Source organism: Cannabis sativa, chromosome 2 (genome assembly GCF_029168945.1).
Source record: "Cannabis sativa cultivar Pink pepper isolate KNU-18-1 chromosome 2, ASM2916894v1, whole genome shotgun sequence".
Taxonomy (NCBI): Eukaryota; Viridiplantae; Streptophyta; class Magnoliopsida; order Rosales; family Cannabaceae; genus Cannabis; species Cannabis sativa.
The window spans coordinates 16,320,392-16,335,843 of record NC_083602.1 but is presented as its reverse complement, the minus strand read 5'-3'; the positions used below and the strand labels follow the sequence as shown (position 1 = coordinate 16,335,843).

General features: G+C 38.8%; 2 protein-coding genes and 1 long non-coding RNA gene across 3 annotated transcripts; 1 reads left to right on the top strand and 2 right to left on the bottom strand.

Annotated features, from left to right (window-relative positions):
- Positions 1-1,596: 1,596 nt before the first annotated feature.
- LOC133034159 (uncharacterized) lies at positions 1,597-2,208 on the bottom strand. Its single transcript, XM_061109193.1, has one exon. The coding sequence runs from the start codon at positions 2,206-2,208 to the stop codon at positions 1,597-1,599; it is 612 nt and encodes a 203-aa protein (XP_060965176.1).
- A 6,064-nt stretch (positions 2,209-8,272) lies between these two features.
- On the bottom strand, positions 8,273-8,884 carry LOC133034158 (uncharacterized). The gene has a single exon (XM_061109192.1). The coding sequence runs from the start codon at positions 8,882-8,884 to the stop codon at positions 8,273-8,275; it is 612 nt and encodes a 203-aa protein (XP_060965175.1).
- Positions 8,885-10,916: 2,032 nt separating this feature from the next.
- LOC133034800 (uncharacterized) lies at positions 10,917-11,853 on the top strand. Its single transcript, XR_009686140.1, has 2 exons — positions 10,917-11,116; positions 11,607-11,853. It is a non-coding gene; the product is annotated as an uncharacterized LOC133034800 (long non-coding RNA).
- Positions 11,854-15,452: the final 3,599 nt, after the last annotated feature.

The following is a 15,452-nucleotide window of genomic DNA, read 5'->3' as shown; positions in this document are numbered from 1 at the left end:
TAATTAACTTAAGCATTAATTAAGTAAATTCATGAAAAATACCAAAATTAAATTAAAACCGAATCTAACTCTTCTAATACACTTTATAATCTGTAATAAGTCATAATTAATTTTCTTTGAATTTTCTAAGCAACCTAGGTATTTTTCATAATTTAAATAAGAAATAACATCAATAATTCATGAAAAATACATAATCGCCTGAAAATTCAATCTACCAATTTTATAACAGTTTATATATCATAGTCCATCAAATAAAATTAATCTAGATTTTTCTGAGCAACCTAAGTATTTTTCATAATTAATTTAATAAATAACCTAAATAATTCATGAAAAATACAAAATTAACCGAAATTCAAATCTACCAATTTTGCAATAGTTTATATCTCATAACTAATCATATAAAATATATTTAGATTTTTCTGAGTAATCTAAGTATTTTTCATAATTAATCTATGAATTATACTAAATAATTCACAATAATTCCTAATAAATTCAGAAAATTATGAAACTTCACCAAGCACCTTAGAATAAAATAAGGAATCAAAATATACAAAAATATCTAAGAAAAACACCTCAGAAACGGTCAGAACGCGGTCGCCGGCGTTCTCGTCGGTTTCGTCGCCGGTAAAGTGTAACTTTGTCTCCGATGGCTCTTGAAGCGTCCTTTCGAATTGGGAAGCTCTCCACAATGCTCAGGACCTCAAAACGATCAAGAAAAGTGGTCCGAGAGGGCAGATCGGGGTTGTCTTCTTCGTTGGCGGTGTACCGTCTTTAATGGAGTCCAAAATTTTGGATTTTCGTTTTGGACGTTAAAGCTTCGTTTTCTTACGTCAAAAACAATCCTTAGGGTCCCATGCACTCAAATATAACCTCCCTTGACCCAAGAACAAGCTTAAACACGTTCGAATTTGAGTCCGTAACTAAGCCGCACCTTTGAAGCTTCAAAAATGGCGAATCTCAAAACGACGACTTCCGCCCCTTATACCACGTTAAAAAGCTTCCTTAGGTCATATATAAGTGATCCCAAACCCCCACGTTCACCCAGGTTTCACTCCGCTTGAAGAAACGAAAGTTTTCGGTACCGTATACGCCGTATACGTGCTCTCTCTCTCTCGTTGGTTCTCTGTTTTGGGTGAACGAAAATAGAGTTTAAAACCTAATTTCTATCGTGTTTAAACCCAAGCAAAATATCGCATTGAACCGAAGTGGAGCGATTCCCATTCCACCAAAATAGGGGTTCGGTTTGTGTGTTCCGTTTATGCGTACGTAAGTTTGTATATAAGTTAATAATAATAATAATAATAATAATAATAATAATAATAATAATCATAATAATAATAATAATAATGATAATAATAATAATAATAATATACCCATATAACAATATCCAGACATATGTATTTATTAGGCATTATACACATGCCAATAAAATCAAATATTATATCATCATAAAAATAATCCCATACATATTTAAATCCATAAATATGTAACATAAAAAAAAAATACTCTCAGCTAAATAAAATTACAAAAATACCCTTTTGGGGTTAGCGGATATTACAATTATCCCCCTCTAAAAGAAAATTTCGTCCCGAAATTTTACTCAAATAATTCTGGATATTGTTCTCGCATATCAGATTCAAGCTCCCAAGTAGCTTCCTCAACCACACTGTTTCTCCATAGGACTTTCACCAGGGTAATTGTCTTATTTCTCAAAATCCTATCCTTTTGATCAAGAATCTTCACCGGACGTTCATTGTAGGACAAATCTTCCTGCAAACCCAGTGTTTCATAGCTCAAAACATGCGATGGGTCTGACACATATTTCCGGAGTTGAGATACATGAAATACATTATGCACCCCAGATAATGATGGCGGTAAAGCTATTCTATAAGCTACACTGCCCACTCTATCCAATATCTGAAATGGACCAACATATCTGGGACTTAGTTTCCCTCTCTTGCCAAATCTCTTCACCGAGAGTCCTTTTCGTGGTGTCACTCGAAGAAACACATGATCACCCACTTCGAACTCAATGTCTCTCCGCTTCAGGTCTGCATAAGATTTCTGTCTGCTCTGCGCTGTGATCATTCTAGCCCTGATCTTCTGAATAGCTTCGTTGGTGTGCTGAACTGCATCTGGCCCTAGGAGTGTGTTCTCTCCCAACTCATCCCAATGCAGTGGAGACCTGCACTTTCTTCCATACAACATCTCATAGGGTGCTACCCCGATAGTAGGCCGATAATTGTTGTTGTAAGAAAATTCAATCAAAGGCGGTATTTGCTCCATGATCCTTGGAAATCTATCACACATGCCCTCGACATATCTTCCAAGATCCGATTTGTTCTCTCGGTCGACCATCCGTCTCTGGATGATATGCGATCTTTGAACTTCAATCGAGTTCCCATTGCTCTCTGTAAGCTTTCCCAAAGACGAAGTGAACCGAGCATCTCGATCACAAACAATAGAATACGGTGCCCCATGTAATCTCACAATCTCATTCACATAAAGTTCAGCAAAATGGTCCATGGAGTAAGTCATGCGTACTGGTAGAAAATGGGCAGATTTTGTATACCTATCGACGACTACCCAAATGGCGTCATGTTGCTTTGTAGTCTTAGGTAATCCAGTCACAAAATCCATGGAAATCTCTTCCCACTTCCATTCAGGGAGCTTCAGTGGTTGTAACAATCCCGCTGATCTTTGATGCTCTGCTTTAACTTGTTGACATGTTAAGCATTTGGCCACAAATTCAACTACATCCTTTTTCATACCAGGCCACCAATACAATGCTTTTAGGTCATGGTACATTTTAGTGGTCCCGGGATGAACTGAATAAGGTGTAGTATGAGCTTCTACCAATATCCCCTTCTTGAGCTCATCATTATCGGGCACATAAATTCGTCCCTTGAACCGAATTAATCCCGTGTCTGATATTTCATAATCTTTGGCGTTACTATTCAAAATTTCTTGCTTTAGTTCACTGAGCTTTTGATCTGTCGTCTGCCCCTCCTTAATTCTTTCTAACAAAGTTGATTGAAGTGTGACCTTTGCAAGTTGCCCTGTAATAAACTCTATACCAGCTCGTTCCATGTCTTCCTCTAATTCCCTTGATACTCCTTGTAAAGTGGAAACTAGTCCGGGACCTCTACGGCTGAGTGCATCCGCTACCACATTGGCTTTACCGGGATGGTACATTATCTCGCAGTCGTAGTCTTTGACTAGCTCCAACCATCTCCTCTGCCTCATGTTTAACTCTCTCTGGGTGAAAAAGTACTTTAAACTCTTATGATCGGTGTAGATTTCACATTTCACTCCATAGAGATAATGACGCCAGATTTTTAGTGCAAAAACCACTGCGGCTAATTCTAGGTCATGTGTCGGGTATCTCTGTTCGTATTCTTTTAATTGCCTTGAAGCGTAAGCAATTACCTTCCCTTCTTGCATTAGAACACAACCCAACCCTTGTTTAGATGCGTCACAATATACCGCAAATTGTCCCTCTTCTATTGGTAAACTGAGGATTGGTGCTGAGATAAGTCTATTCTTCAACTCTTGGAAGCTTTGCTCACACTTGTCTGACCAGGAAAATTTTAGATTCTTCCTAGTTAATTCTGTTAAGGGTGTGGCTATCTTTGAGAACCCCTCAACAAACCTTCTATAATAGCCTGCTAAACCCAAAAAGCTTCGAACCTCTGAGGCGGTCTTTGGTCTAGGCCATTCTTTCAACTGCGGCAACCTTGGCAGGATCTACTTTTAGTCCCCCGTTAGTGACAATGTGGCCCAAAAATGCAACCTCGGACAACCAGAACTCACATTTTTTGTACTTGGCATACAATTGATGTTCTCTTAGTCGCTGCAAGGTCAAGCGTAAGTGCTCCTCATGTTCCTCCTCTGTCTTAGAATAAATCAATATATCATCTATGAATACAATGACAACCGATCCGGATATTCCTTGAAGACTCGGTTCATGAGGTCCATAAAAGCTGCTGGGGCATTTGTAAGTCCAAATGACATCACCATGAACTCATAATGCCCGTATCTCGTTACGAAGGAGTACATCTTCGGTATATCTTCATTTTTGATTCTTAGCCGATGATACCCCGAACGAAGATCAATCTTAGAAAACACCTTTTTCCCTTGAAGGCCGGTCAAACAAGTCGTCAATCCTCGGCAGTGGGTACCGATTCTTTATAGTCACCTTGTTCAATTCTCGGTAATCTATGCACATTCTCATAGTACGCGTCTTTCTTTAACAAATAGAGGCGGGTGCGCCCCACGGAGAGTAGCTAGGTCCGATAAACCCTAACTTAAGCAATTCTTCCAAGCTGTATTTTGAGTTCTTTCAATTCCGATGGTGCCATCCTATATGGTGCGCGGGAAGCTAGTGCCGTTCCGGCACTAATTCTATCACAAATTCGATTTCTCTGTGTGGTGGTAACCCGGGTAACTCCTCTGGAAATACATCAAGAAACTCGGCAACTACCCGTGTTTCCTCGGCTTTCTTTCAATTTTCTTGGTGTCATCAACCACATTAACTAGATACCACTAAGCACCCACGCCGCAATAGTTGCCCGGCCTTCATTGCCGAAATAATAGGAGTGCGGGGTTTCTTTCCTACCCACGAACTCGAAAGTCTCTCCATCTTCGGTGTGAAAACAACTTTCTTTTGCTTGCGATCAATTGATGCTCCATATTTGGTAAGAAAATCCATGCCCAAGATTACATCAAAATCAAATAAATCTAATACAATCGAGTCTACAAATAATTCTCTACCATCTATCTTGACGGGTATACCCCTAAGCCAACTTCTAGAGATTACAACCTCCCAGATGGTAACATGGTCCCAAACCCCACAGTAAATAATTCACTCGGTGCATTTATATGATTTACAATTGTGCTAGCAATAAAGGAATGAGTTGCACCAGAATCAAACAAAACTTTACAAGTGGTGTTGGCCATAGGAATCTGACCTGATACAACCGAAGGACTGGCCTCGGCTCGCTTGAGTGATGGCAAAAACTCTGGCTGGAACATACTTGTCATCTTTCTTGGGTTCTGCTCTGTTCCCAGTCTGTCCCCACAGTGGGCAATTGCGTTTGATGTGTCCTTCTTTTCCACATTTGTAGCATGCTTTTGCGCGACACTCACCGAGATGACGTTTGGTACATTTAGGGCATTCTGGAATGTTTCGCCCACTGCTGCCATTAAATCGTTGGTCGTTATCACTTTTGTACCTCTTGTCTTGACTTGGCTGCCCGGACTGGTCCTGTCCCCGTTTCTTGTGGTCATTAGAATTGGCTCCACCTTTCTTAGATTCTCTCCTGGCAGCATTTTCCTTCCAAATTTTGTTTTCACTCCGCTCAGCCGTAAGAGCCATTTCGACAACTTGAGCATAGCTGAATTGACCCCTTGACACAATTTCCACATCTCGAGCAACCATTGGTTTCAGGCCTTCCACAAATCGATGTGCTCGCACTCTATCAGTAGGTACCAGATCTGGAGCAAATTTCGCCAATCTATCAAATTTTTGTGCATACTCAGTCACAGTAAGACTCCCTTGGACTAACCCGATAAATTCATCGACCTTTCTTGCTAGAACCGCCGAGTTATAATACTTCTCATTAAAGACCCTTTTGAAATCGTTCCGATTCATGGTATCTACATCCTTTGTTTGTTCCACCACCTCCCACCAGATACGAGCATCTTTCCTCAGCATGTAAGATGCACACTTCACTCGGTCATTCCCATCCACCCTTAGCATCTGCAAAATGCTTTCTATGCGACTTATCCACTCCTCAGCCACTACCGGGTCTATGCCTCCCTCAAACTCAGGTGGGTGTTGTTTCCGAAATCTCTCTGCTAACAACTCATGTCTAGCCTCTATAGCAGGATATACCACTGCAGCTGGTGGGTCTCTATTTTCTGCATCCTGCCTTATTTGGACTGGCGGCTCCGGTTGACGTCTCAGCTGACGAAGTTCTTCATCCTGCCTATGAATGATTCCTTCCAGTGCGACAATGCGCTCTTCCCATCCCTGTGGTGCTTGAGGTGGTTCATTGATCCCTCCATCATCTCGGCCTTGGCCTTGGCCTCGACCTCGACCTCGACCCACTCTAACTGACCTTCTAGGAGGCATTTCTAAACTCCTGAACCACACAAACCAATACACATCAAGATCATTTTGATCATCAATTTTACATGAAAATAATGTTACCCTCTCGCATGCAGAAATTTAAGGCAACTTAATTATAAGTAATAACCACTTACAGTACAGTGAGTCGAGCTCGTCTCATGGCGGTGAACTTTACATGTTAGGGCTAACCACATTCTTTAGGACCGTATTGCTCTGATACCATATTGTAACACCCCGATTTCCCGAGATGTCACATAGGATAGTCCGTATAAAACAATTTAATAAGATAAAGACAATCAAATACTGCTTTATTGAAAAATATCCAAGCATGAGATCTCATTGTTTAAAACAAAATACTTTTAGTACTGTAAACTTAAATAAGAACTAGTTAAGTCAAAATAATAGTTCCAAAATGTTTAGCAGTTAAAAACATTAAAAGCAAAATACTGTGCCAGCCCCCTAACATGCGGTCCACGCCTCGAGCTCTTCATTCTCACTGCTTAGCCTTACCCTTACCTGCACACAGAGTACCCGTGAGCTAACGCCCAGTAAGAAGAGCTATGTAGGACATAACCCTCCTAACTAGTTACTTGACATATTTGTTCTTTTATATTAATCAACAGTAATTCACATTCCTTAAATATATCCACAACGCATGTTGTTCTCACATGCACACATCAAGTCTCATACCGCACATTATACTCACATACGATAATCAACTATTCTCTCATGTTGATCAGACATGAGGTAACCTACCCTGCCTTGTGTTATTCTCACACTTGGCATCCAACAGGGCAATTAATTACCATAAGTTGTACTCACCCATGATAGTGTTATAACCTGCAAGTGTTATGCTCACACAAGCAGCAAGACCCTAATATTATTCTCATGCTAATGATGCTCACAAAATATAAGGAAATCACAACACTATCAAATTAAATAACAAACCAACCCAAGTTGTATGCATAACATACACCCTGTGTACAGATGTCCACTCTTCTTACCTCAGTTGCTAAGACCACACTTGCTACCTCGAGCACCTCAACGAATTTCCTTGTTGAGAACAAGATCCTCCAAAAACCCCTGAACGGAGTGTCGCCGGAGTTCTCGTCGGTTTCGTCGCCGGTAAAGTGTAACTTTGTCTCCGATGGCTCTTGAAGCGTCCTTTCGATTGGGGAAGCTCTCCACAATGCTCAGGACCTCAAAACGATCAAGAAAAGTGGTCCGAGAGGGCAGATCGGGGTTGTCTTCTTCGTTGGCGGTGTACCGCCTTTAATGGAGTCAAAATTTTGGATTTTCGTTTTGGACGTTAAAGCTTCGTTTTCTTACGTCAAAAACAATCCTTAGGGTCCCATGCACTCAAATATAACCTCCCTTGACCCAAGAACAAGCTTAAACACGTTCGAATTCGAGTCCGTAACTAAGCCGCACCTTTGAAGCTTCAAAAATGGCGAATCTCAAAACGACGACTTCCGCCCCTTATACCACGTTAAAAAGCTTCCTTAGGTCGTATATAAGTGATCCCAAACCCCCACGTTCACCCAGGTTTCACTCCGCTTGAAGAAACGAATATTTTCGGTATCGTATACGCCGTATACGTGCTCTCTCTCTCTCTCTCTCGTTGGTTCTCTGTTTTGGGTGAACGAAAATAGAATTTAAAACCTAATTTCTATCGTGTTTAAACCCAAGCAAAATATCGCATTGAACCGAAATGGAGCGATTCCCATTCCACCAAAATAGGCGTTCGGTTCCGTTTCGGTTCGTGAATACGTATCACATATACGTACTGTTAATAACAATAATAATAATAATAATAATAATGATAATAATAATAATAATAATAATAATAATAACAATAATAATAATAATGATAATAATAATAATAATAATAATAATAATAATAATAATAATAATATACCCATATAACAATATCCAGACATATGTATCTATTAGGCATTATACACATGCCAATAAAATCAAATATTATATCATCATAAAAATAATCCCATACATATTTAAATCCATAAATATGTAACATAAAAAAAATACTCTCAGCTAAATAAAATTACAAAAATACCCTTTCGGAGTTAGCGGATATTACAATTATCCCCCTCTAAAAGAAAATTTCGTCCCGAAATTTTACTCAAATAATTCTGGATATTGTTCTCGCATATCAGATTCAAGCTCCCAAGTAGCTTCCTCAACCACACTGTTTCTCCATAGGACTTTCACCAGGGTAATTGTCTTATTTCTCAAAATCCTATCCTTTTGATCAAGAATCTTTACCGGACGTTCATTGTAGGACAAATCCTCCTGCAAACCCAGTGTTTCATAGCTCAAAACATGCGATGGGTCTGACACATATTTCCGGAGTTGAGATACATGAAATACATTGTGCACCCCAGATAATGATGGCGGTAAAGCTATTCTATAAGCTACACTGCCCACTCTATCCAATATCTGAAATGGACCAACATATCTGGGACTTAGTTTCCCTCTCTTGCCAAATCTCTTCACCGAGAGTCCTTTTCGTGGTGTCACTCGAAGAAACACATGATCACCCACTTCGAACTCAATGTCTCTCCGCTTCAGGTCTGCATAAGATTTCTGTCTGCTCTGCGCTGTGATCATTCTAGCCCTGATCTTCTGAATAGCTTCGTTGGTGTGATGAACTGCATCTGGCCCTAGGAGTTTGTTCTCTCCCAACTCATCCCAATGCAGTGGAGACCTGCACTTTCTTCCATACAACATCTCATAGGGTGCTACCCCGATAGTAGACTGATAGCTGTTGTTGTAAGAAAATTCAATCAAAGGCAGGTATTTGCTCCATGATCCTTGGAAATCTATCACACATGCCCTCAACATATCTTCCAAGATCTGATTTGTTCTCTCAGTCTGACCATCTGTCTCTGGATGATATGCGATCTTTGAACTTCAATCGAGTTCCCATTGCTCTCTGTAAGCTTTCCCAAAAAGACGAAGTGAACCGAGCATCTCGATCACAAACAATAGAATACGGTGCCCCATGTAATCTCACAATCTCATTCACATAAAGTTCAGCAAAATGGTCCATGGAGTAAGTCATGCGTACTGGTAGAAAATGGGCAGATTTTGTATACCTATCGACGACTACCCAAATGGCGTCATGTTGCTTTGTAGTCTTAGGTAATCCAGTCACAAAATCCATGGAAATCTCTTCCCACTTCCATTCAGGGAGCTTCAGTGGTTGTAACAATCCCGCTGGTCTTTGATGCTCTGCTTTAACTTGTTGACATGTTAAGCATTTGGCCACAAATTCAACTACATCCTTTTTCATACCAGGCCACCAATACAATGCTTTTAGGTCATGGTACATTTTAGTGGTCCCGGGATGAACTGAATAAGGTGTAGTATGAGCTTCTACCAATATCCCCTTCTTGAGCTCATCATTATCGGGCACATAAATTCGTCCCTTGAACCGAATTAATCCCGTGTCTGATATTTCATAATCTTTGGCGTTACTATTCAAAATTTCTTGCTTTAGTTCACTGAGCTTTTGATCTGTCGTCTGCCCCTCCTTAATTTTGCAATAGTTTATACCTCATAACTAATCATATAAAATATATTTAGATTTTTCTGAGTAATCTAAGTATTTTTCATAATTAATTTAACAAATAAACCAAATAATTCATAATAAATCAAATAATTGCAAGAAAATTATCAAACTTCATAGTAGGCCTAAGAACACAGTGAAACCTGGGTGAACGTGGGGGTTTGGGATCAGTTATATACGACCTAAGGAAGCTTTTTAACGTGGTATAAGGGGCGGAAGTCGTCGTTTTGAGATTCGCCATTTTTGAAGCTTCAAAGGTGCGGCTTAGTTACGGACTCGAATTCGAACGTGTTTAAGCTTGTTCTTGGGTCAAGGGAGGTTATATTTGAGTGCATGGGACCCTAAGGATTGTTTTTGACGTAAGAAAACGAAGCTTTAACGTCCAAAACGAAAATCCAAAATTTTGACTCCATTAAAGGCGGTACACCGCCAACGAAGAAGACAACCCCGATCTGCCCTCTCGGACCACTTTTCTTGATCGTTTTGAGGTCCTGAGCATTGTGGAGAGCTTCCCCAATCGAAAGGACGCTTCAAGAGCCATCGGAGACAAAGTTACACTTTACCGGCGACGAAACCGACGAGAACTCCGGCGACACTCCGTTCAGGGGTTTTTGGAGGTTATTTTTCGATTTTCTTTCAGTTCTTGACTTGTGCTAGGTGTTCTTAGGCCTACTATGAAGTTTGATAATTTTCTTGCAATTATTTGATTTATTATGAATTATTTGGTTTATTTGTTAAATTAATTATGAAAAATACTTAGATTACTCAGAAAAATCTAAATATATTTTATATGATTAGTTATGAGGTATAAACTATTGCAAAATTGGTAGATTCGAATTTCGGTTAATTTTGTATTTTTCATGAATTATTTGTGTTATTTATTAAATTAATTATGAAAAATACTTAGGTTGCTCAGAAAAATCTAGATTTATTTTATATGATGGACTATGATATATAAACGGTTATAAAATTGGTAGATTGAATTTTCAGGCGATTATGTATTTTTCATGAATTATTGATGTTATTTCTTATTTTAATTATGAAAAATACCTAGATTGCTTAGAAAATTCAAAGAAAATTAATTATGACTTATTACAGATTATAAAGTGTATTAGAAGAGTTAGATTCGGTTTTTAATTAACGTAAAACATGAATTCATACAACACATTTTTACGTAAAATTTACTAATAAATGCTTATGTATGGTGTGTCATGCAAGTAAAATGGACCTATGTGTTACGTATTTTTACGTAAGTTTCTGTATGAGTTTAGAGATTCATACTTGAATGTATTTTGAGTGTATTGTTGTGTTAATGAATGTCTAGGATCTTGTTCTCAACAAGGAAATTCGTTGAGGTGCTCGAGGTAGCAAGTGTGGTCTTAGCAACTGAGGTAAGAAGAGTGGACATCTGTACACAGGGTGTATGTTATGCATACAACTTGGGTTGGTTTGTTATTTAATTTGATAGTGTTGTGATTTCCTTATATTTTGTGAGCATCATTAGCATGAGAATAATATTAGGGGTCTTCTTGCTTGTGTGAGCATAACACTTGCAGGTTATAACATTATCATGGGTGAGTACAACTTATGGTAATTAATTGCCCTGTTGGATGCCAAGTGTGAGAATAACACAAGGCAGGGCAGTTTACCTCATGTCTGATCAACATGAGTGTATAGTTGATTATCGTATGTGAGTATAATGTGCGATATGAGACATGATTGGTGCATGTGAGAACAACATGCGTTGTGGATATATTTATGGAATGTGAATTACTGTTGATTAATATTAAAGAGCAAATTATGTCAAGTAACTAGTTAGGAGGGTTATGTCCTACATAGCTCTTCTTACTGGGCGTTAGCTCACGGGTACTCTGTGTGCAGGTAAGGGTAAGGCTAAGCAGTGAGAATGAAGAGCTCGAGGCGTGGACCGCATGTTAGGGGGCTGGCACAGTATTTTGCTTTTAATGTTTTTAACTGCTAAACATTTTGGAACTATTATTTTGACTTAACTAGTTCTTATTTAAGTTTGCAGTACTAAAAGTATTTTGTTTTAAACAATGAGATCTCATGCTTGGATATTTTTCAATAAAGCAGTATTTGATTGTCTTTATCTTATTAAATTATTTTATACGGACTATCCTATGTGACATCTCGGGAAATCGGGGTGTTACACTAAGTCTAAGTCCAACTTGACTGACCTACATTTAGACTAGGGGGAAAATGGGGTACCAAACCATTGCAAGTCAGCCAACTAGACAAAAGTTCATATTACAATCTTAAAAACATAAAACATCCAACAAATAATTAACTCAAGACAGACGTGGGGCACAAAGTTAGTCATCCGCTGGAAGATCGTTCGTAGTCATCCCTTCAAATGAGTTAGCCAGTTGGCTAGTTCAAGCTTCTTCCTCGGCCCTCATCTGTAGTAATTCTTCATATCCAGCAATGTACTTAGGTATGTCCCAAGACTTGGCCTTGTTGTCTCGATACTCCATCGCCATTTTCCACAACACTAGATCTCAGCCTCTAGTCCAATGCCAATCAATCGACCTTCCAACATATCCATACAAGCTTGGGCAGTAGCAAGTTCAGCCAAGGTAGACTTCAAACGATTAGAATCTTTCTCCTTAGCCTCGAGCTGAGTTTGCAACTCTCCCTTGACACGATCAAGCTCTTTTTAGCAGCCATTTAGCTCCTTAATCTCTCCGCATAAATCATCATGCTCATACCTCATAACTTTCATTTGATCCTTCATGTTCTTGATCTTATCCAAAGCGTACATAAGCCCTTGCATACCCTACCATACAATATAGAGTACCATAATGATCATACACAATAATATTGTAAGTTTATCCATACATAACCATAACATAGAATTTCATGCAAACTTGAAAGGAGCGAGAGATGGACACCGCAATAGAAGCTATTTCCCTGATCCTCTCAAATCGAGCTCGATCCTTTGGGAATAATAGCTTATTGGCCTCACCAAAGTGTAGGCTAAACTCAGAATACGCGGCCACTGAAGATGGGAAAGTGAGATCAACTATATTACTCAACTAGTTGATCGACTCAACCTGAGATGGTCTTTTGTTATTATGCTTCTGAGCTCTCACAAAAGGACAAGAAGGAGCATCCGTATTAACAACCTCATTCTCAGCACTAGCAGTTGGCCTAGTCTTCTGTCTGCATGAGTATAAATGGTCCATAGCACCATCACTAGCCAGAGGAAGAGTGAAAGAAAATTGGGCCATGAATCAGTTTACAAAATCTCATTTGTCTGAAGTCAATTCAGGCAGAAATAGAGGTCACACCCAAAAATCTCAAAACTTCTTTGGATTATAGCAACTTGAGACTTAGCACGATTCTTAGGAGGAGATATACCTTTAGGTTGATGTGGAACGTGGCCCCACAAAGTGTTGTCTCGAAGAGAAGAATCAGACACTAAAACCATCCAATGCGCTCCTCCTTCAAAATTTGAAGAACTTGATCAACTCTCCCTGGTGCTTGACCACACACCCAACTAAACGGAAGGTCAATCCTCCCTACAAAGAAGACAAATCAACTAGATAAATGTGTATCAATAAACTATAATAAATAAGGGCATAATTCACTATCAAAACTATAAATGGGGGAATCCCATGATCAACTGGTAATCCTAGCACATCAAAGGGAACAAAGAAAAAATCCTCCTTCCATCGCTTAGCCTCTTTAACACCAAGAATTAGATGGTCACTACCTGTTCTAATAGTAAGTTGATACCTACCCTTATCATGTGGATGTTCTTTCAAGTAGTAGACGTGCAAGACTTCAACAACCGTAAATGTAATATTATGCTTTTCAATCAACACTTGTATAGCCATAAGAGCACGCCAAGAATTGGGCATTAGCTGACTGGAGTTCAAACATTAACCTAGAGAGAGAAAATCTAAAAACATACTTGAATGGAAGCTCATACAAACACGTCCAACCCAGTATCTTCCAGTCAGTTTGTTTCCTGCTAGACAAGGCGTACAAACTAATGTGTGGGAATATTGTAACGACGATGAATTTTTAACAAGACGTTCAAGGTTATTACTGACGTAGAATTAATACACAAGAGCATATCACCTGACTCACTATCACTTATAGGACGATCAATGTCTACTCTAACCTCATATCCATAATAATGGACATCCATATTCTCACACTTATCATCCAATACAAAACTTACCACACCTGTAATGGATGCTTTAGTAATTTGGATTAGCAAAGGCAATTAGCACTAATTTCTGCTATTTTTATAATTATTTATGAATTTAATTATCAGTGGATCCCATTATTAGAAATGGGAATTAGAGTTATAATTTCTCAATTCCGGAGATTTTATTAAACTCTAGGGGATTTTATGAATTATATGTGAAATATGCTAATTTTGTAATTTTTGCTCGGCAACAACAGAAAATGCGATGGATGGCTAGTTTGATCACATGGGTAAGTGTAGAACCTTATTTCTTAGTGGGATATATATTGGAGAAAATTAAAATACCGAGGTTGATCGGGGTTATGGAATTTGACCATTTTACCCCTAGTTTTAGAAAATACCTTAATTTTAAGTTAATGGGTATTTTGGTAATTATCTAAGGTTTGGGGTTAGGTGGCTGCCTTGTATGGTGACATCTAGCAAGTTAATTCAGCAAGGATTAAGTTGAATTAACTCTTTCAAATTTGGGAAAAATCAAGAAAAGGAAAATTATAAAAGAAAAGACATTTCCCTTGAAAGCTCTCTCTCTCTCTCTCTCTCTCTCTCTCTCTCTCTCTCTCTCTCTCTCTCTCTCTCTCTCTCTCTCTCTCTCTCTCTCTCTGAGAATAAATCAGAGGAAAGGCCAGCTTTTTCTTCTTAATTTTCTGGAATTCATTAAGTGTTCTTAAAGTGGAGGTAACCCCTAGAACTCATGAATATGTATTTTGAAGCTTTTTCTTTAGTTTGAGTATGTGATTTTGTGAATTGATGGCTGCTAGGGTTAGAAATGTTTAGGGTTCGAATTTTAAGGTTCATTTGAGTTGGTTTAAGCTTCTTGCAGCTAGTTTTAGTGTATGGGGTTGGATTTATGCAAATTTGAGTTTTGAACTCAAAGCTTTGGTCTTTAATGGCAAGTTGAGTTTCATTGGGTTTTTCTGTGATTTTCTGGTTGGAATATGTTGTATATATATTGTTTAGGTACTCTGGAAAGTTTGGTGGCAATTGGACACGTTTTGAGCAAATTGGTGAGTTTTTGAGGAGACTGGTATAAAAATCGGTTTAACGGTTTTACCAGTACCTGTAAAACCAGTAAACCGGTTTTGGCAGGGTTCCCCGAAAAATCAATTTTCTCAATTCTCGTCCATTTCAGTGCCGTAGTTGGGTGTTTCCCTGTTTCCTGAGTTAGTGTGATTCATAGAGAGTATAACAGAACCTAAAGTTGTAGGTTTGGATTTCCCGGATTAGGGTTTTCGAGCATGTGATTTACCCAGTTCTAATATGTGATTAGGGCATCCATCCAGCACGTGACTTTCCGTTCAGGTCGACCAGCACACTTGAATCTGGAAGGAAGGTAAAAACTGTATATAATGTGTGATATGGATATGTGAATGTATGTATATGTTTAGTGTATATGCATGCTTATATGTTTAATTCATACACTACCAACACTTGTACTGTTGCGGTACAAAGTGCATTGGTAAAGTGTATGATGTCTGAAAGTACATGAT

What these genes read in the sequence shown, in the direction of transcription:
- LOC133034159 (XM_061109193.1), bottom strand. Translation starts at nt 2,208, where the DNA reads ATGTTGTATGGAAGAAAGTGCAGGTCTCCACTGCATTGGGATGAGTTG.
- LOC133034158 (XM_061109192.1), bottom strand. Translation starts at nt 8,884, where the DNA reads ATGTTGTATGGAAGAAAGTGCAGGTCTCCACTGCATTGGGATGAGTTG.